Source organism: Danio rerio, chromosome 2 (assembly GCF_049306965.1).
Source record: "Danio rerio strain Tuebingen ecotype United States chromosome 2, GRCz12tu, whole genome shotgun sequence".
Taxonomy (NCBI): Eukaryota; Metazoa; Chordata; class Actinopteri; order Cypriniformes; family Danionidae; genus Danio; species Danio rerio.
The window spans coordinates 1,057,536-1,079,309 of NC_133177.1; the positions used below are offsets into that span (position 1 = coordinate 1,057,536).

At 39.9% G+C, this 21,774-nt stretch overlaps 1 protein-coding gene across 5 annotated transcripts; it reads left to right on the top strand.

Moving 5' to 3' along the window:
- The first annotated feature begins 1,047 nt into the window (after positions 1 to 1,047).
- Positions 1,048 to 21,738, top strand: ripk1l (receptor (TNFRSF)-interacting serine-threonine kinase 1, like). 5 transcript variants are annotated; one of them, XR_012388675.1, is made up of 12 exons: positions 1,048 to 1,107; positions 2,400 to 2,585; positions 4,537 to 4,693; positions 6,864 to 7,001; positions 7,735 to 7,966; positions 8,336 to 8,485; positions 9,431 to 9,507; positions 9,662 to 9,734; positions 11,711 to 12,262; positions 14,638 to 14,787; positions 16,848 to 19,742; positions 19,833 to 21,738. XR_012388675.1 is itself a non-coding variant. In NM_001043350.1 (11 exon segments), coding segments are annotated over 10 exon segments (1,986 nt in total). In that variant the 5' UTR covers positions 1,089 to 1,107; positions 2,400 to 2,427; the 3' UTR covers positions 17,147 to 17,250.
- The last annotated feature ends 36 nt before the right edge of the window (positions 21,739 to 21,774 follow it).

A 21,774-nucleotide genomic window follows, 5' to 3' on the forward strand; every position in this document is an offset into this window, starting at 1 on the left:
GTGCCTAAATCGAATCACTCCATGAGTTTATCAATTTCATTGCAATCGTGAAACACCAACCTATCTGGCCCAGTTCAGACCCAGTTATGAGTTATTAACTTGGCTGAGACTTGGCCCAGATATGGTCTGTGTTTGGCCCTCGTCTGGAAGCCAGATTTGGTCCAGTCATGTACCGTAATTCACTGCGGCATGTGGGCCAAGCAAAACCTGATTGTGTGGGCCAGAGCTGGGCCAGAGAAATTTTGCTATGTGGGCAGTGTCTTCATGGTCACATAGCAGATGTGTTTGACTTTGACTAGAGTTGGAGCTAAACTGTGCAGGACACTGGTCTTCCAGGATCAAGTTTGCCTACCCCTGGTCTAAAGTGGCCCGTCTAGCTTATTTTTTCATTGTCTATTATATAGCTTGTGCAGCAAAGAGTTGAAGCTTTAACATTACTGTAATAACACTATATGTGCATCTAATACAGTTGACTGTATTCTCGTTTTGCACGTGACTGTGACCATTATATCAGGAACCTTTACATGTTTTTATATTGTAATGTAGACTATATTAGGCTAGCGTCTCTCTTTTTTTTGTTTTTTGTATTGTATTGCCTGTTCTGTTTTCTATTTTTTGTTGTTACTACCCTGCTGAAAAATCCAGCTTAAACCAGCCTAGGATGGTTGGCTGGTTTTAGCTGGTCAACCAGCCTGGTTTTAGAGGAGTTTTGGCCACTTCCAGGCTGGTTTCCAGCCATTTCCAGCCTAGTTTTAGCTGGACAGGAGATGACCAGCTAAAACCAGGCTGAAAATCGCTGGAAACCAGCCTGAAAGTAGCCAAAACCCCTCTAAAACCAGCCAAGGCTGGTTTAAGCTGGATTTTCAGCAGGGTAGGTTTTATACTATTGCTGTATATCTTTGTATTCTTGTTGGACATTCTAATAATAATAAAAAATAGTTCATCGCTGGATAAAAGAAATACAAATATTAATCACTGGACTAGTGTGGTCTGATCTCTTTCTCTGCTATCGATTATTTACGCCTGCCTGAGTTGTAGTTTCACTTTGTAGGCTTAACTAAAATCCCGGAAGAGGAGCAGAAGTGAATAAAGGCGTTATGACACACGGTTTGTTTTACACTGATTTAATGTTTTTATGTTATTTTGAAAGAATTGTTTTGATCGGTGTAGAAACATGATTATTGAAGATGGTAACGTTAAGTCGCGCTAGCATCTGTCGTTAAGTTAACTAGCTCATGAATGGAAAAGTTTGGTCAAAGTTTCGAAACCGACCAAAATACCAAACTGTTGATGGAAAAATGATCGTTTCTGATCGAGTTGAACGCGTTTTTCTAAACTAAAGATATTATTCTGTGACTTTTCATTGAAATGTGTAGGATACATGTCGGAAACAGGGGAAAGTACGTGGGTTACAGCTTATCACGTAAATATAGCATCATGTTGGTGACACTGTACAACAATAATTCACATTTTTACATCACTGTGAGGGTTTGGGTCTGAGTTAGACGTTATTACACGACAATTTAATGGGTAATGTAATAAATAATATGAATAATACTCTGTATAATTTCTGTTTTACGTAACTGAGGGTTGTGTTTAGTGTTGGGGTGGTGGTAGATGTTAATACACTACAATTTTATTGGTAATTTATTAAATAATATTAATAATACTTTGTATAATTACTGTTTTTACATTACTGTGAGGGCTGGGGTAGTGGTAGACATTAATAAAATAAAAATTAGTGTATAATTTAATAAATAATATGAATAATAATCTGTGTTATTGCTGTTTTCCTTTACTGTGAGGGTTGCGGTAGGGGTAGCTGTTAATAAAATACAATTTAATGCAGAATTTAATAAATAATATGATAATAATCTGGCAGTGGCGCAGTAGGTAGTGCTGTCGCCTCACAGCAAGAAGGTCGCTGGTTCGAACCTTGGCTCAGTTGGCATTTCTGTGTGGAGTTTGCATGTTCTCCCTGCCTTCTCCCGGATTAATAAAGGGACTAAGCCGATCAGAAAATAAATGAATGAATAATAATCTGTGTAATTGCTGTTTTTACTTTACTGTGAGGGTTGCGGTAGGGGTAGCTGTTAAAAAAATACAATTTAATGCGTAATTTAATAAATAATATGAATAATAATCTGTATAATTGCTGTGTTTACCCGCTGTGATGATTAGGTTTAGAGTCGGGGTTGGGGTAGACGCCATTAAAATACGATTAATGGATAATATATTAAATAATTCTTGTTAACTTCCAGCCGCAGTTGTATCCCTTCTAGCATTTAGAGTGATCTTCACTTCTGCAAACCTCATCAAGTTGTAATTTTAGCTGGCTAATAGATATATTGTTAGATGTCTTATGTATTTATGCGCTAATATGTGGATGTTGTTCATAGGGAAGTGTGCTTTGAGAATAGAGGAACAATGTCTACTTCGGTCAGCCCGAGTCTCATGAAATCAGCAGATCTGATCAAGAAAGAGCCTCTGGATTATGGAGGATTTGGAGAAGTTTACTTGTGTTACCATAAAACTCTTGGACATGTGGTGCTAAAGACCGTCTACACCGGACCACCCCGCAGTGGGTAAGATGAGCCACCGGTTTATCTTTCGTCCTGGTCATGTTAAGAGGAATGAGTGGATTTAATTTGAGCTCAAATTGGTTTTATATTAAGTTCTGTTTAACAGAGAGTACATTTCTACACGTAATAGTTTTAATAACTCATTTCTTATAACTGATTTGTCATGATGACAGCACATAATATTTATTTCAAGACACTAGTTTTCAGCTTAAAGTGACATTTAAAGGCTTCACTAGGGTAATTAGGGTAAAGTTAGGGTAATTAGGCAAGTCATTGTATAACAGTGGTTTGTTCTGGAGACAATCCAACACTAATATTGCTGAAGGGGTGAATAATGTTGACCTTAAAATGGGTTTTCAAATATTAAGAACTGCTTTTATTCTAGCCGAAATAAAACAAATAAGACTTTCTCCAGAAGAAAAATTATTAGAGGAAATTAGGGCTGCAACTAACGATTATTTTATTAAATCGATTAATTTGTCAATTATTTCTTCTTGAATTAAATAAAAAAAGAAAGAAAAAAGATAAGCATTCATTTCCAAGCCTTTATTTATCCCTGAGCTGTTATAATAATAATATTAACAATAATTAGGGCTGCAACTAACCATTATTTTAGTAATCCATTAATCTGTCGATTATTTTTCCAATTAATCAATGAATCGAATAAAAAAAAAGAAAATTCATTAATTTTATTAAAAAAAGCTCATCCCTGAGCTGATAATAATAATAATAATAATAATAAAATGAAAAACTAAGTAGTTTTGTCCTGTTTTCAGTCCAAATATCTAAATATTTTTAAATCAATATACATACTAGACCTGAAATGGCATTAGAAATTGTCTTGTTTTCTGAAAAAAAAAACACACACCTTAAAACACCTCAAAATGAAGTGTCTGCTTGCTTAAAACAAGTTATATAATTTGCGAGTCGGGTAAGAAAAATAATCTTAATGAGAATCTTTCACCAGTATATAATCTTTCACCAGTTCACATAAACGTGTAAGTGATTATGATCTATAACGTGAAATGGTTATCGACATGTTTACTTGCAGACACTCGTTTGCCTCATTCATAAAAAGCCAAACACGCAGGATTCAGCACGTAAATTCACCAGTTACCCCCAAAATACATGCAAGCAAGTGCCTGGTGAACTTAGAGAAGAGTAGATTCAACTTTATAGTTACTTTCTCTGTGCATCTGATATGAATAAAGCACATCGATGAATTATATTTGAATGGATTGTTAGACTTTCTTGTGTGTTTTACAAACTAAATGTTTTGTTTTAATAGTACTTGTGTGTATTTACATGTCTAAAACATAAAATAAGCATTGGGTGGTTAAAACGCTGCAAAATTATGATAATATGACACGTCTTGCCAATGCGCCAGAGCTCAGTTTAAATTTTTCAGTCGCCGCTCTAATGGTTAACAAGCTAACGCTAACTTGTCATGCTTGTCAAGCTGGATAACGAGTAAAAGACCAGCACCAGGGACTTTACGGTCCTCACTTCAAACGGAACAAAAGTAGGATTCTGTAGTGATTTACCCTGCTTTACCCTGTTGAACTCCCTTCCTCCTCATCGCTGTCTATGAGACTCTGAACTCATGTATCATTGCACGAGAGAGACTGTGTTCACTCTGCTTCATACTGAACTAAAGGTTTTTTAAAAATAATTAAGCTTACCCGCGTCGTGCGATGCAGCGAATCGATTATGAAATTCGTTGCCAATGGTTTTATTAATCATAAAAGTGTATTTATTTTGTGGCTGTTATCGATTTAATCGATTCGTTCTTGCAGCCCTATAGGAAATACTGTGAAAAATTCCACAATCTGTTCAACATCATTTGGGAAATATTTTATTAAAGAAAAAAATAATAATAAATTTTGATTTCAATTCTATGTGTGTGTGTGTGTGTGTGTGTGTGTGTGTGTGTGTGTGTGTGTGTGTGTGTCAGCCGACAGAAGCAGTCTCTCCTGGAAGAGGGCAGTCTGATGAGCAGATTGAACCATCAGCGTGTGGTCAAACTACTGGGTGTTATTCTGGAGGATGGAGATTATTCATTGGTCATGGAGCTCATTCCTAAAGGAAACCTGCTCACCATGCTGGAGACGGTATGCATGATCTGAGCATAATGGGTCACCTTTATGAGCTGTCAAACCTTTAATGTGCTTTAATATTGGAGACCTGAAAACATACTTTTGAAAATATGTTTATCCGGTGGTTCAGTGGTTAGCACTGTGGCCTCACAGCAAAGGTCGCTGCTGCGTTAGTTGGTGTTTGTGTGTGGAGTTTGCATGTTCTCCCCGTGTTGGCGTGGGTTTCCTCCGGGTGCTCCGGTTTCCCTCACAGTCCAAACACATGCGCTATAGGGGAACTGATGAACTAAATTGGCCTTAGTGTATGAGTGTGTGTGAATGTGAGTGTTTTCCAGTACTGGGTTGCAGCTGGATGAAATCCGCTGTGTAAAACATGTGCTGGAATAGTTGGTGGTTCATTCCACTGTGGCGACCTCTGAAATAGACTAAACCGAAGGAAAATGAATGAATGAATGTTTTATCCCTGGTGTGCTCACTGTGCTGTTGGGTCGTTTTCCTCCACTCTGGGCTGATCTTAAGTCTTAATTTGGCCACAGCTTTCTCTGTGTTTCAGCAAATTTTTTCTAACAAATCTTCTAACTTTAATTTTTTCTAACAAATCTTATTTTGACACATATTTTGGGAAAATTCTTTAGAAATTTTCCACAAACTTTTCCACAAACAAGTTGACTCACCTTTCAATATGTTAGGGGCTGTTTTTGCCCCATTGACCTCCATTATAATCACACCATATCATATCATAATCAGCATATGATCATGCATTCCTGTTTGTATAAAAATGGACATATCAGCAGTAGCACATACGTAGTTAACCCATATAGATTTTTATGTCAGTATTTTTCAAAGTGAGCTTGATATTTGCTAATAATTTGATTTTTATTTGGTTCTATTAAGGAAGAAACTGAAGCATGTTCGACTCATTCTGATGTGAGTCTCTAAATATTAATAAACAAGCTGATCTGCATCTGGACGATGTGAAACACATTATGTAACCCATTTGCATCTGCAAGCTGTCCAATACACATTTTTAAATGAGTGTTATTAATGAATATTTATGACTGTTGGATGATGACTTGACACATAGTCATGCAATTTGGTTTCTCTTTCATGAGACTTTAATAACTTCATTCTTTTATGTATAATCACATGGAAAATATTGAAGTATTTACAATAAACTGAGTAATGTACCCAGTTATTGTTTCCTCAACCAGATATATTTGGTTTTTATAGTCTATTTGCATTTGAAAGTGTGAAAAAAGAAACAAAAAACCTAATGTACACTGCAAAACAACCATTTTCTCAACGTTTTAGTCTTGTTTCTAGTCCAAATATCTTAAAATTCTTAAGTTTTGTGTAACGTGAAGTGACGCTTGTCAAGGGAGTGCGGATCCAAATGCAGGTTTTATTAAAAGAGATGGTCAGGCAAGCAACAGTCAACACAGGAGCAAACAGTTGTATACGGGCAAGAGTTGTAGTCAAATAAACAGGCAGATGGTCAAAAGGCAGGCAGCAGACAGGAATAAACAAAACAAGGCGAGGGTCAAAACCGGCAAGGCAAGGAAAACGCATCATAATGTTCACAGTTCAGTTTAACAAGACTCAGCAATGAAGAGTGTGAGTGTGTGTGCTGTATTTAAAGTCTATGGAATCAGATCGTAACCATCCTCCTGCTGTGTGCGTGAAATCAGTAATGATCAGGAACCAGTTGTGAGTGTGTGTGTGGTGCATGTCTGGATCTTGTAGTCCATAATGGTGGATTTGTAGTCCATTCGCGATCTGCAACACCTAGATCGCTGAAAATCATGACAGATTGATTGCTTTCAGACATATTGAGTCAAAATTCAGTGAGTTTTTCCATAAAGCAAGCAAAATAATGTTATTTCAAAGTGAAAACAGGATTATTTTGCTTTGTTTTAAGGGAAACTCGCTTAATTCCGAGTCCTCATTCATGAAAACAAGACAATATTTTGTGCTTCTCCAGAAAACGCTTCTTGATTTAAGAATTTGTAGATATTTGGATTAAAATCAAGACTAAAACTATAAGATTTTTTTTTCTGCAGTGTATCTAGGGCTAGATAACGTATAAATCATCCGTTTATTGGCATGGCTGAGTAATTATAAGCATCATAATCCATGAGCAGATCGTAAAATGCTGAATAAATAATATTATTGTTTGTTGTTCCAGGTGACGGTTCCAATATCTGTGAAAGGGAGGATCATTCTGGAAATCTTGGAGGGAATGGTTTATCTGACGAAGAACCAAGTCATTCACAAAGATCTGAAGCCTGAAAACATCCTGGTGGACAAAAACTTCCATATAAAAGTAAAATAAAAGTGTTTCGATTAGCTTTAGATTTGTGTCACATCAAAACAATTTAAACATTCTGAGCAGGGAGCTGAAATATGACTTATATCATAAGCAGTAATGCTACTGCATGTTTTAAAGGTGACCTATTATTCCTCTTTTTACAAAATGTAAAATAAGATGTCTCTAGAGTGTGTTATTAGCTCAGTTTCAGCTCAAAATAGCACACAGATCATGTTCTCCAGCTCTCTGAAACTGACCCTTTCAGGCTTTGATCCTCATTGTGGCGTTTTGGTGACTGTCACTTTAAATGCAAATTAGATTGTCCTCTTTTCACAAGAGGGCGGAGCCATTAATGCCTATGCATAGTGGCAGATGTAAAACAGCAGTGTGTGTTGTGAGTGCTGGTCAGGTGTGTGTGTGTGCTTCAGTGTGAGTGTGTGCTTGATGCTTCTGTCAGTCTATGTGGCTCCTGTCTCTGTTCATCTAAAACTCCACATCTATAATCCTCTTAGTCTATACTGACATTATCTTCAGCAGCTCAAACACTCTAATGTTTAATGGACAGACGGCTGCTTCTCACTCAGGGCTGCTGTTTATGCTAATTAGATGGAGAGATGGGCACTAGTGGGCGGGGCTTTCCCCCTCTGAGGACACGTACAGAAGGAGAATGTCAATCAAAGTCTTTCTGCAAGTGAATATAACCCTGAAATATTGATCGTTGAAGTGTGTTGTGTTTGTTGTGCGTCAGATAGCAGATCTGGGTCTGGCCACATCTGAGGTGTGGAGTAAACTGACGAAAGAGGAGTCCCGTCGACAGAGTCGTCTGGGGAAGAAGACGAGTGCTCACGCGGCCGGGACGCTGTGCTACATGGCCCCCGAGCACCTGAAGAGCATTCACACACGCTCCAGTGAGAAATCTGACGTCTACAGCTTCGCCATCGTACTGTGGGTCATCCTGACTGGACGAGAGCCGTATGAGAGTGAGGAAAACACACACCGAAAATCAAAAACACCGAGTCAGAGCATTAAAACTACATAACACCAGACCCACTGTAGCGTCTTTGATCTGTTGTGGTGATTCTATAGTTGCTATGGTAACAGATATACTAATTGATCTGTTGAGGTGATTCTACGGTTGCTATGGTAACATAACTAGTAATTGATCTGTTGTGGTGATTCTACAGTTGCTATCGTAACATAGCTAGTAATTGATCTGTTGTGGTGATTCTACAGTTGCTATGGTAACACTTACTATAGTAATTGATCTGTTGTGGTGATTCTACAGTTGCTATGGTGACACAACATGTATGTGCTTGTTTACATGTGTGTATGTTTGCGTGTGTGTTCAGATGCAAGAAGTGAGGATCAGATCTGCCACTGTGTGTGTCAGGGTGAACGGCCTGATGAAGCGCTGATTCCCCCGAACACACCGACGGACATCACTGACCTGATGAAGAGCTGCTGGCACCAGGACCCTCTGCAGCGGCCCTCCTTCACAGGTACACACACTTAGCTTAGGTACACACAGGTACACACATCAGTTTCAGTTTGGTGTACATCAACATACTGAAAGCCCCGCCCCCTACTCAATATTCCATTTCAGTTGGAAGTAGATCAACATTCTGAACTGAAGCCCCACCTCCTGCTCAATATTCCGTTTCAGTTGGAAGTATAACAACATACTGAAAGCCCCGCCCCCTACTCAATATTCAGTTTCAGTTGAAAGTATATCAACATACTGAAAACCCCGCCCCCTACTCAATATTCAGTTTCACTAAGTACATCAACACACTTAAAGCTCCGCCCCTACTTAATATTCTGTTTAAGTTGGAAGTACATCAACATATTTAAAGCTCCTCCCCCTACTTAATATTTAGTTTCAGTTGGAGGTAAATCAACAGACTGAAAGCCCCGCCCCCACTCAATATTCAGATTCAGCAAAAAGTACATCAACCTACTGAAAGCCCCGCCCCCTACTCCAGATTTCGTTTCAGTTGGAAGTACATAAACATTCAATACTGAAAGCCCTGCCCCCTACTCAATATTCAGTTTCAGTTGAAAGTATATCAACGTACTGAAAGCCCCGCCCCCTACTCAATATTCAGTTTCACTAAGTACATCAACACACTTAAAGCTCCGCCCCTACTTAATATTCTGTTTAAGTTGGATGTACATCAACATACTTAAAGCTCCGCCCCCTACTTAATATTTAGTTTCAGTTGGAGGTAAATCAACAGACTGAAAGCCCCGCCCGCTTCTCAATATTCTACTTCAGATGGAAGTACATCAACATACTGAAATAAAGCCCCACCTCCTACTTAATATTCCATTTCACTAAGAAGTAGATCAACAGACTGAAAGCTCTGCCTCCTGCTTAATATTCCATACCAATTTGGTACATGAGGAGGTAATGAACTGATCATCTGTTTGCTGTATCTTCACAGATTGCTATAATCGGTTTTTACCTTTCTACAAGGAGAAGCTGGCAGCAAATGTCAAAGCAGATCTGGAAAATCTGATGGTGAGTTTGTTTGTATTACGTATTACGTATTTATTTTACCTCATCACAGAGATCACAAAACAAATCATATTTAATGCATTTAAGCTAATATTGAACACAAGACACATTTGCTATTTGTTAAATTTCATTATTGCTCATGATTTCTTTTCCATAGAAATTATATGAGGGGCCGGAAGAGCTTGTAGAAAAGCTGAAATTGCTCAACACAAATGCACTCATTCCTGAAGGTAAGCTGATGTGTTCATGAAAATTTTCTTGGTTATCATTATCAGACACAGATAGATCACCCTAAAATAAGAATAAAAGGTAATAACAAAAATGAACATGTTTAACAAGGACATCAGTAATCAGATTATTTATCTTAATCTAAATAAGGCAGTAATATGATCAGGGTGTTTATAGAGTTGCTTTTAGAAAGTATACTTCATGTTCACATTTGACCTGTTATAGTACATAGATTGTTTACCATCATTAATCACCAATGTTGATTAATATCCATCATCATTAATATCCAATGTTTCCTCCAGAGTTTGTGTCATTTTAAGTGTTTCACTTTCATTTTCTATTTACTTCAAATGCAGTTCAGCAGTTACAATTTCATTTAGGAACCTTTCATTCATGACCCCTGACAAACTGAGCTACTGAATGTAAGCATTAATAAGCCCACCGTAAATTACTGATAGCCTCCCCCATAATGATGGATAACCCGCCCTAAAGGACTGATAGCTCTGCCCTAAAGGACTAATAGCCCCACCCTAAAGGACTAATAGCCCCACCCTAATTGACTAAAAGCCCCACCCTAAAGGACTGATTGCACTGTCCTAAAGCACTGATAGCCTGCCCTAATTAACTGATAGCCCCGCCCTAAAGGACTGATAGCCCCACCCTAATCAGCTGAAAGCCCCACCTTAAATAACTGTTTGCCCCGGCCTAATTAACTGATAGCCCTGCTCTAAATTACTGAGAGCACCACCCTAATTGACTGATAGCCCCGCCCTAAAGGACTGATAGAGGACTGAAAGCCCCACCCTAATTGACTGGTAGAACCATCCAAATTGACTTATAGCCCCACCCTAAAGGACTGAGAGCGCCACCCTAATTGACTGATAGCCATGCCCTAAAGGACTGATAGCCCCACCCTGATTAACTGATAGACCTGTCCTAATTGAATTAAAGCCCCGCCCCAAAGAACTGAGAGCGTTACCCTAATTGCCTGTTAGCCATGTCCTAATTGACTGATAGCCCTGCCCTTAAGGACTGATAGACCAACCCTAAAAGACTGATAGCCCCACCCTAATTAACTGATAGCCCCACAATAATTGACTGATAGCCCCACCTTAAAAGACTGATAGCCCCACCCTAAAAGACTGATAGCCTCACAATAATTGACTGATAGCCCCGCCCTAATTGACTGATAGCCCTGCCCTTAAGGACTGATAGACCCACCCTAAAAGACTGATAGCCCCGCCCTAATTAACTGATAGCCCCACAATAATTGACTGATAGCCCCACCTTAAAAGACTGATAGCCCCGCCCTAATTAACTGATAGCCCCACAATAATTGACTGATAGCCCCGCCCTAATTGACTGATAGCCCTGCCCTTAAGGACTGATAGACCCACCCTAAAAGACTGATAGCCCCGCCCTAATTAACTGATAGCCCCACAATAATTGACTGATAGCCCCACCTTAAAAGACTGATAGCCCCGCCCTAATTAACTGATAGCCCCACAATAATTGACTGATAGCCCCACCCTAAAAGACTGATAGCCCCGCCCTAATTGACTGATAGCCCCGCCCTAATTGACTGATAGCCCCACAATAATTGACTGATAGCCCCACCCTAAAAGACTGATAGCCCCGCCCTAATTGACTGATAGCCCCACAATAATTGACTGATAACTCCACCCTAAAAGACTGATAGCCCCGCCCTAATTAACTGATAGACCCACCCTAATTGGCTGTTAGCCCTGTCCTAACTGACTGACAAATAAAATCGGGATACTCCACATGTCCTAATTTGATTTGTGTTTACTGCGATGACTTTATTCAGATGAAGGTCATGAGAAATCTCTGTTTACATGGCAGACTCTTAATCAGAGAATTGTTTTAATCATATAAAACCGGATTGTTGTCCATGTAAACATACTGAACTCTACATCAGATGTTTGTCAATGCAGTATGATGGTTGTTGTGTCCGCAGACCCTTCGCTGTGCTCCAGAGACTCTCCGACGCCACTGAGGAGCTCAGATATAGGCCCGGTGGAGGCCAGCATTGAAGACCTGAGCTTCAGGTCCTGTGAAGACTCTGTGCTGGAGGCCGACGCAACTCCCAGCTGTCCCAATCTGGAGCTCAAACTGGAGCAGGAGTACAACTACCACAAATTCGGCAGTCGAATCGTGGACCAGTCAGACGGGAGTATGTGGAGTCCAGCACAGCAGCCGGCCAGCAGCACAGATGCTTCTTCGCAGATGTCTTCAGTGAAGTCCTGGACCAAACCATCAGCTCCAAGCACTGAGGAGGAGCTGTATCCCAGAGCGGCTGCGTCGTTTGATAGTTTACACAGGCCCGAATTGAGGAGTCAGTTTTCAGTGCCACAATCTGATCATGAGAGACTTCGGCCGCATGCTCATTTGCCATGGAATCGGGTCAAGTCCTGTCCGGAGGGAGCAAATCATGTGGCAGAGTCTCTTATAGATACAAACTCCAACCTTCGCTTTAACTCACCTGTCACATATCCTGCATCAGACTCAGGTAGAGTTAACAAATGAACTATTAACAGCGCATGCCTGCAAACCCATTGGCCTTTTGGGAAATGTTCAGCTCAGACATTGAAATTAACAAGATTTGTGCCAATTTCAGATACCTTTCCACACCATTAAACAGATGATTCTAAATTTAACCACCTCTTAAACCAAATTATACCAATACTACTAAAGAAATCCTTAACCTAATCACGATCGCAGTTATGTCTCATCCGAACCAGTGCTTAAACCCATCAATACAACTTAACCGGTCCATAACCTTAACCAACACCAACCATAACAACTTAGACACAGAAATTCCCATAATTAGTGCAAATTGAGATGCATACCCATACAATTGAACAGATATCTCTAAACCTAACCACCTCTTAAACCAAATCATACAGGTAAACCTGTCTCTAAAGTAACCAACTCATGAACCTACCAATACTACTAAAGAAATCCCTAACCTTGACCAACCCATAGCACCAAACGTGTCTCTAACCTCAATAATGCCATAAATCATAGCAGAAAGTCTGTTCCAAACATTAACCAACTGTTAAACCTGTCCCTGACCCTGTCGAGTCCTTTTTGCCCAAAGCCAAATTGATTACACAATTTACGTACACAGTAAGTACAGTACATAATCGATCAAGTTTGCTTTCCCCGGCTATTGAACCCAAAGCTTTGGTGTTTTTAGCACCATTGTTAAAATATTTGATTTAACGAAATCCCCATCCATACCTCTAAACCTGTCCCTAATCTTAACCAAAGGTAAACCCATCCATAACACTAAACCTGTCCCTAACCTTAACCAAAGGTAAACCCATCCATAACACTAAACCTGTCCCTAACCTTAACCAAAGGTAAACCCATCCATAACACTAAACCTGTCCCTAACCTTAACCAAAGATAAACCCATCCATAACACTAAACCTGTCCCTAACCTTAACCAAAGATAAACCCATCCATAACTCTAAACCTGTCCCTAACCTTAACCAAAGATAAACTCATCCATAACACTAAACCTGTCCCTAACCTTAACCAAAGATAAACTCATCCATAACACTAAACCTGTCCCTAACCTTAACCAAAGATAAACTCATCCATAACACTAAACCTGTCCCTAACCCTAACCAAAGATAAACCCATCCATAACTCTAAACCTGTCCCTAACCTTAACCAAAGATAAACCCATCCATAACTCTAAACCTGTCCCTAACCTTAACCAAAGATAAACCCATCCATAACTCTAAACCTGTCCCTAACCTTAACCAAAGATAAACCCATCCATAACTCTAAACCTGTCCCTAACCCTAACCAAAGATAAACCCATCCATAACACTAAACCTGTCCCTAACCTTAACCAAAGATAAACCCATCCATAACTAAACCTGTCCCTAACCTTAACCAAAGATAAACCCATCCATAACTCTAAACCTGTCCCTAACCTTAATCAAAGGTAAACCCATCCATAACACTAAACCTGTCCCTAACCTTAACCAAAGATAAACCCATCCATAACACTAAACCTGTCCCTAACCTTAACCAAAGGTAAACCTATCCATAACACTAAACCTGTCCCTAACCTTAACCAAAGATAAACCCATCCATAACTCTAAACCTGTCCCTAACCTTAACCAAAGGTAAACCTATCCATAACACTAAACCTGTCCCTAACCTTAACCAAAGATAAACCCATCTATAACACTAAACCTGTCCCTAACCTTAACCAAAGATAAACCCATCCATAACACTAAACCTGTCCCTAACCTTAACCAAAGATAAACACGTCCATAACACTAAACCTGTCCCTAACCTTAACCAAAGGTAAACCTATCCATAACACTAAACCTGTCCCTAACCTTAACTGAAGGTAAACCCATCCATAACACTAAACCTGTCCCTAACCTTAACCAAAGATAAACTCATCCATAACACTAAACCTGTCCCTAACCTTAACCAAAGATAAACCCATCCATAACTCTAAACCTGTCCCTAACCTTAACCAAAGGTAAACCTATCCATAACACTAAACCTGTCCCTAACCTTAACCAAAGATAAACTCATCCATAACACTAAACCTGTCCCTAACCTTAACCAAAGATAAACCCATCCATAACTCTAAACCTGTCCCTAACCTTAACCAACACCAACTTTAACAATTTACAAAGTAATGACAACTTAGACATTGAAATTAGCGTAATGTGTGCAAATTCGATGCATTGCCATACAATTTACCAAGTCTAAAATCCTAACCTATCAATAAACAAGTGCCTTAATATTGTCAAATTGATCTGTAGTAAAACATGAATGCATAGTACCCATCAGTTAACATTTAGGATGCTGTCCTGGAACTGTACTCTAACTTGTGTTTTCCTTTAGCTTTTCCTGTGAGCATCTCGAATGCCAGTGCGATTCAGATCGGGAGTTACAACACAATGAATCTGCGAATATCTGACAGCAGCCCCTACAGCTCATTCTCTACTACAGGATCCACCACCAGCAGATACAAAGAGCTTCTACTGATGTACGGTAAGACAGCTGTTTGGACCAGACGTCACTCACTTTAACGATAATATGGTAAAACAAAATGCCTGCAAATGAATTGTTTTATATGACTTCGTTTAGAAATTGAATGTATGATTATTTGTTGTTATGTTATGCATTCAACCTTATTACTTATAAGTGTAAAACACAGCTATTGTCAAGTTTGTGTAAACATTAAAATACAATTATTTGTATTATTTGTTATTATATCAACATACTGAGACAAAGCCTTGACCCTGCGCAATGTTTATTTTCAGTTGGAAGTACATTAACATTCTGAAATAAAGCCCAGCCCTTACTCAGTATTCTGTTTCAGTTGGATGTACATCAACATACTACAATTGAGCCCCACACCATACTGGAAGTAAATCAACATACTGAAATAAAGCCCCGCCCCCTACTCAATATTCAGTTTCAGTTGGAAGTACATCAACATACTTAATAAAGCCCCGCCCCTTAATCAATATGTTTATCAGCATACTGATATAGAGCACCGCCCCTACTCAATATTCAGTCTCAGTTGGAAGTACATCAACACACTGAAATAAATCCCCACCCCCTACTCAATATTCAGTTTCAGTTGGAAGTACATCAACATACTAAAATAAAGCCCCTCCCCAAATCAATATGTACATTAACATACTAAAAAATGAAGCCCTGCCCCCTACTCAATATTCAGTCTCAGTTGGAAGTACATTAACACTGAAATAAAGCCCTGCCCCTATTTAATATTCAGTTTTAGTTAGAAGTACATCAACATACTGAAATAAAGCCCCGCCCCTACTCAATATGTACATCAGCATACTGAAATAAAGCCCCGCCCCTACTCAATATTCTGTTTCAGTTTGAAGTACATCAACATACTAAAATAAAGCCCCTCCCCAAATCAATATGTACATTAACATACTAAAGAATGAAGCCCCGCCCCCTACTCAATATTCAGTTTTATTTGGAAGTACATCAACATTCTGAAATAAAGCCCCGCCCTCTACTCAATATTCTTTTTTAGTTGGAAGTGCATTCACATACTAAAATAAAGCCCCGCCCCCTACTCAATATTCTGTCTCAGGTGCAAGTGCATCAACATACTGAAATAAAAGTCTCTGCAACTTCCTGTCTACACAGAATTAAATGTGACTTTTTAATTATTTTTGTTGTTTGTCTTGAGCAGAGACTTACTTAATAAAACTTACTTAATAAAACCCCACCCCTTAATCAATATGTATAACAGTATACTGATATAGAGCACCGCCCCTACTCAATATTCAGTCTCAGTTGAAAGTGCATCAACACACTGAAATAAAGCCCCGCCCCTATTTAATATTCCGTTTCAGTTGGAAGTAAATCAACACACTGAAATAAAGCCCCACCCCCTACTTAATATTCAGTTTCAGTTAGAAGTACATAAGCATACTAAAATAAAGCCCCGCCCCTACTCAATATGTACATCAGCATTCTGAAATAAAGCCCCGCCCCCTACTCAATATTCAGTTTAGGTTTGAAGTACATCAACAAACTAAAATAAAGCCCCTCCCCAAATCAATATGTACATTAACATAGTAAAAAATAAAGCCCCGCCCCCTGCTCAATATTAAGTTTCATTTGTAAGTGAGCCCTGCCCCCTACTCAATATTCAGTTTCAGTTTCAAGTGCATTAACATACTGAAATAAAGCCCCACCCCCTACTCAATATTCATTTACAGTTGGAAGTGCATTAACATACTGAAATAAAGCCCCACCCCCTACTTAATATTCAGTTTTAGTTGGAAGGGCATTAACATACTGAAATAAAGCCCCACCCCCTACTCAATATTTAGTTTCAGTTGGAAGTGCATTCACATACTAAAATAAAGCCCCACCCCCTACTCAATATTCAGTTTCGGTTGTAAGTGCATTCACATACTGAAATAAAGCCCTGCCCCCTACTCAATATTCAGTTTCAGCTGTAAGTGCATCAACGTACTGAAATAAAAGTCTCTGCAACTTCCTGTCTACACAGAATTAAATGTGACTTTTTTATTATTGTTGTTATTTGTCTTGAGCAGAGAGCCACACGGTCACCGAGAGTCACCTGGAGCTGGTGCGGCAGAACGTGGGTGCAAACTGGAAGCAAGTGGCTCGTAAACTGGGTCTGAGCGAAATCGATGTGGAGACCATCGAGCACGACTACGACCGCGACGGTTTGACGGAGAAAGTTCACCAGATGCTGGAGCGCTGGAAGATGCGGGAGGGTCTGATGGGCATCACCGTGGGTAAACTGTGCCAAGCGCTCGAGGGCTGCATCAAACCCAACGCCCTCCTGCACATGCTGCGCCAGCTGCAAGATTCCGCCGCCGCCCCGTAAAAAATATACACACCCGACGACTGTTGTGTCTTTATCAGGTTTGAGAATTTTAACCCTCCTGTTGTCTCGAATTGTGTATACAGCGTTCATCATGAGGGTCAGAAGAGCCGTCTTTAATAATAAAGCAGATCAGTTTAATATCAATCCTCAAATCTGTTCTGCATGAAGGAACCAGCTGATCTTCATCACACACTCTGCTAATGTTTGGGTTTCCCTCATCAGTGTGCAGTGTGTGTGTTAGTAGTTTTTATGGTGTATAAATGGCTTTATACACTCACCGGCCACTTTATTAGGTACACCATACTCGTACTGGGTTGGACCCCTTTTGCCTTCAGAACTGCCTTAATCCTTCATGGCAGAGATTCAACAAGCTACTGGAAATATTCCTCAGAGATTTTGCTCCATATTGTCATGATAGCATCACACAGTTGCTGCAGATTTGTCGGCTGCACATCCATGATGCCAATCTCCCGTTCCACCACATCCCAAAGCTGCTCTATTGGATTGAGCTCTGGTGACTGTGGAGGCCATTTGAGTACAGTGAACTCATCGTCATGTTCACCAGTCTGAGATGATTGAGCTTTATGACATGCTGCGTTATCCTGCTGGAAGTAGCCATCAGAAGATGGAGACACTGTGCTCATAAAGGGATGGACATGGTCAGCAGCAATACTCAGGTAGGCTGTGGCGTTGATGCTCAATTGGTACTAATGGACCCAAAGAAAATCTCCCCCACACCATTACACCACCACCACCAGCCTGAACCGCTGATACAAGGCAGGATGATCCATGCTTTCATGTTGTTGAGGGCGAAGTGTGAGCCGAGCATCTGAATGTGTCAGCAGAAATGGAGACTCATCAGAGCAGCAGCGTTTCTCCAATCTTCTATTGTCCAGTTTTGGTGAGTCTGTGTGAATTGTAGCCTCAGTTTCCTGTTCTTAGCTGACAGGAGCGGCACCCGGTGTGCTCTTCTGCTGCTGTAGCCCATCCGCCTCAAGGTTGGCCGTGTTGTGTGTTCAGAGATGCTCTTCTGCAGAGCTCGGTTGTAACGAGTGCTTATTTGAGTTACTGTTGCCTTTCTATCAGCTGAACCAGTCTGGCCATTCTCCTCTGACCTCCGGCATCAACAAGGCATTTGCGCCCACAGAACTGCCGCTCACTGGATATTTCCTGTTTGTCGGAGCATTCTCTGTAAACCCTAAAAATGGTTGTGCGTGAAAATCCCAGTAGATCAGCAGTTTCTGAAATACTCAGAGCAGCCCGTCTGGCAGCAACAACCATGCCCCATTGAAAGTCTCTTATATCCCCTTTCCTCCCCCATTCTGATGCTCGCTCTGAACTGCAGCAGATCCTCTTGACCATGTCTACACGCCTAAATGCAGTGAGTTGCTGCCATGTGATTGGCTGATTAGAAATTTGCGTTAACCAACAGTTGGACAGGTGTACCTAATACAGTGTAGCTGGTGGTTAACATTGACCCGAAGGACAACCGTTGTGCCTTAAATGTGTTCATCCTTCATAAAAACGATTAATTTGATCTATTTTAGGAAAAGTCACCAAACTTCAAGATAAAAAAAAAAACAGTTTACTTTTTTTTCTGTTGTTAAAATGTGTCCAGGATCATTTTTGACCCGTAAGTCAACAGGAGGGTTAATAGCTCAGTTCACCCAAAAAGGGAAACTCTATCACCATCATTTATCAGCCCTTCACTTGCTCCAAACCTGTTTGTGTTGTTTTTTCGTTCTGTTGAACACAAAAGTAGACATTTTGAAGAATGTTAGAAACCTGTAACCATTGACTTCCACAGTATTTGTAGTAAATAATGACTGAATTGTCATTTTTGGGTGAACTATCCCTTTAATGAATGTGGGGAAGGACTGAACTGGGTGGATCTGCGAGGTTATATGCACCCAGTGTCATTCAATTATTTTCTTTCTGCTTAGTGCCTTTATTCAATAGGGGTCGCCACAGCGGAATGAACCGCCAACTATTCCCGCATACATTTATAACTTCCAGTACTAGGAAACACCCATACACACTCATTAACACACACACTCATACAATACGACCAATTCAGTTGATCAATTCCCCTATTCACCTTATTCTCCGCAGACGAGCGGGCGCAGCCATTTGAATCATTTTGGCTCAAGACTTCCGGTCTCATTCACTTCCATTCATTTTTAGACGTTAAAAACAGCTCGTTCTGCTGACTGATGTTGCAAACTGATATTTTCGTATTATATTTTTCTACTTTGTTCTGTATAGTCATGCAAAAACTTGTTTGTAGAGCGAGTTCTAAAACAATCGCGAAAACAAGCGCACATCCATATTGTCAAATAAGGTCAATAGCGCATGTGTTTGGACTGTGGGGGAAACCGGAGCACCCGGAGGAAACCCACGCCAACACGAGGAGAACATGCACACTCCACAAAGAAACGCCAACTGACCCAGCTGGGACTTGAACCAGCGACCTTCTTGCTGTGAGGTGACAGTGCTAACCACTGTGCCACCGTGCTGCCCGTTTTCAGTAATAATGAGTCAAATTAAGTGAGTTTGGACCTCTTTTTACAAAAGTAGATATTTTGAAGAATGTTTTGTATTGCTCTGTGTTGCTTTAGGAAAATAAAAATATAATATTTAAAAAAAAAAAAAACACTATGGAAGTCAATGGTTACTGGTTTCTAAGAAACCTGTAACCATTGACTTCCATAGTGTTTTTTTTTTAAATATTATATTTTTATTTTCCTAAAGCAACACAGAGCAATACAAAAAGCAGCAACAATTATAAAGACAAAAAGCACAAAAGACAGAGAACCCATTATCACATCAGTTCCTCCAGTATTAGACATGGGTCAGCAATGTTACACGTATATATCTAGGCCAATGGGCGCAGGCAATATGCTGATCTTGCTGACGATGGCAGGGTTATACCTTAAAACTGTTATCCTGGGCATTTAACAAATAATTAAAAAAGGGTTTCCAGGTGGCTTCAAAGCGGGCGATGTTATCAGAAAGATTGTGTTGACTTCAATAGGATGTGTAGTAAATGACTGAATTGCCATTTTTGAGTTTACAAAGGGGGCATAATAGGCCATCCAAAAGCATCCACTGTAAAACAAATGCCGGAGAAGTTGTTGGTTCATTCCTCTGTGGTGACCCCTGATGAATAAAGGCGACTAAGCCGAAGGAAAACGAAGACAGAAACTCAACAGACAGCAGCTTTCACCCTTATTTTCGTTGGCGAAAAAAACCCTGCACACAACCTTTGTCAAACAGTGAACAATCCAAAAGCTGTGTCTAATCGATCTCACCTGTTCCCAAAAATAAAGGTACGTGAGCACTGAGCAGTCACTGTCATTAATACCTCAAGGGTGCATATTAGTACCTAGTGCTCCTCTTAAAAGTTTTAGGTACTAATATGCGCCCTTAAAGTATTAATATGGACCTTTTAGGTACCTTTTGAAGAGGTACCAGCCCAGTGACAGCTGCCGTACCTTTATTATGAGAGTGTGTGAGCATGTTCTGAATGCATTTACAGCATTCAGTTCAATTCAAGTGTCATTTTCCTAAACGTATCTCTTTTTTGTGGTCCGACATCGCTAGTGGTGATCACAGAATGCATCATTGGGATGTTTTCAGCTGTAGATGAGAGTATAATGCAGTACTGTATACAGTAGATGGGTGTTAAATGTAGCTTCACAGTGGCACCAGGGCATTGACTGTACACTCTTAAATATATCGTTGTTTATTGGCATTGGTGTTGACGGCTTCTTGAAGAACGTTTAACATCTATAGATGATCAGAGTGCAATATTCATAGTGGAATGGGATGCACTTTGTGGTTCTGGGTGTATTAATCTCATCCCTCCCCATCAACAGAGCTTTATTATCCATGAACCAAAGATAACAGCATTACAAACTTTAATGTGAAGCTGAGAATGATATGGAAATCACCCAGAAAGCCAAAGATACAAGTCAAGAATATCAAATTAACAGCTTTATTTCAGTGAAACAACTACAATCCCATGAAGCCTGGTGAATGCACGCCTGACTAGTCTAATTGAAAGCAATTTAGGGATTAAAAACAGCTTAAATCAGTCGGTTGTATTTGTAAATAGCTATATTTTCAAGTAATCTTTGTATTTCAGTAAAGGGAGACTCGTTTGTGGTGCCTTATGGAAGTGGGCGGAGTTAAATGTGTATTTTGTTGCAGCGCTCTGATTGGTGGAGTGCGGCATCATGGGTAATGTAGTTTGCATTTAGATTGTTTGCAGCCTGAAATTAAGTCTGCTATCAAGCATGAATGTGATTGCAGTTAAAAGGCGCCTACTATGCAAAAATCACTTTTATAAGGGGTTTAAACACCATCATGTGGCGACGATCTGTAAATATAACCAGCTTCTATAACGGTGAAAGTGAACTCATTGTATATTTTAATCAGACTTGATAGAATCAGTCTGCAGAAACACTTTGATTGACACTCTGCCTTTGTATGATGTCATCAGATGGGGGAAGCCCCGCCCACTAGTGATATATGCATATTTCAACAATGATTTGTAACAGTGATATAAATAAATATATTTGGGGATTTTCTGTCTGTGGCTTTTGTTATAAACGTGTCCTCCTCAG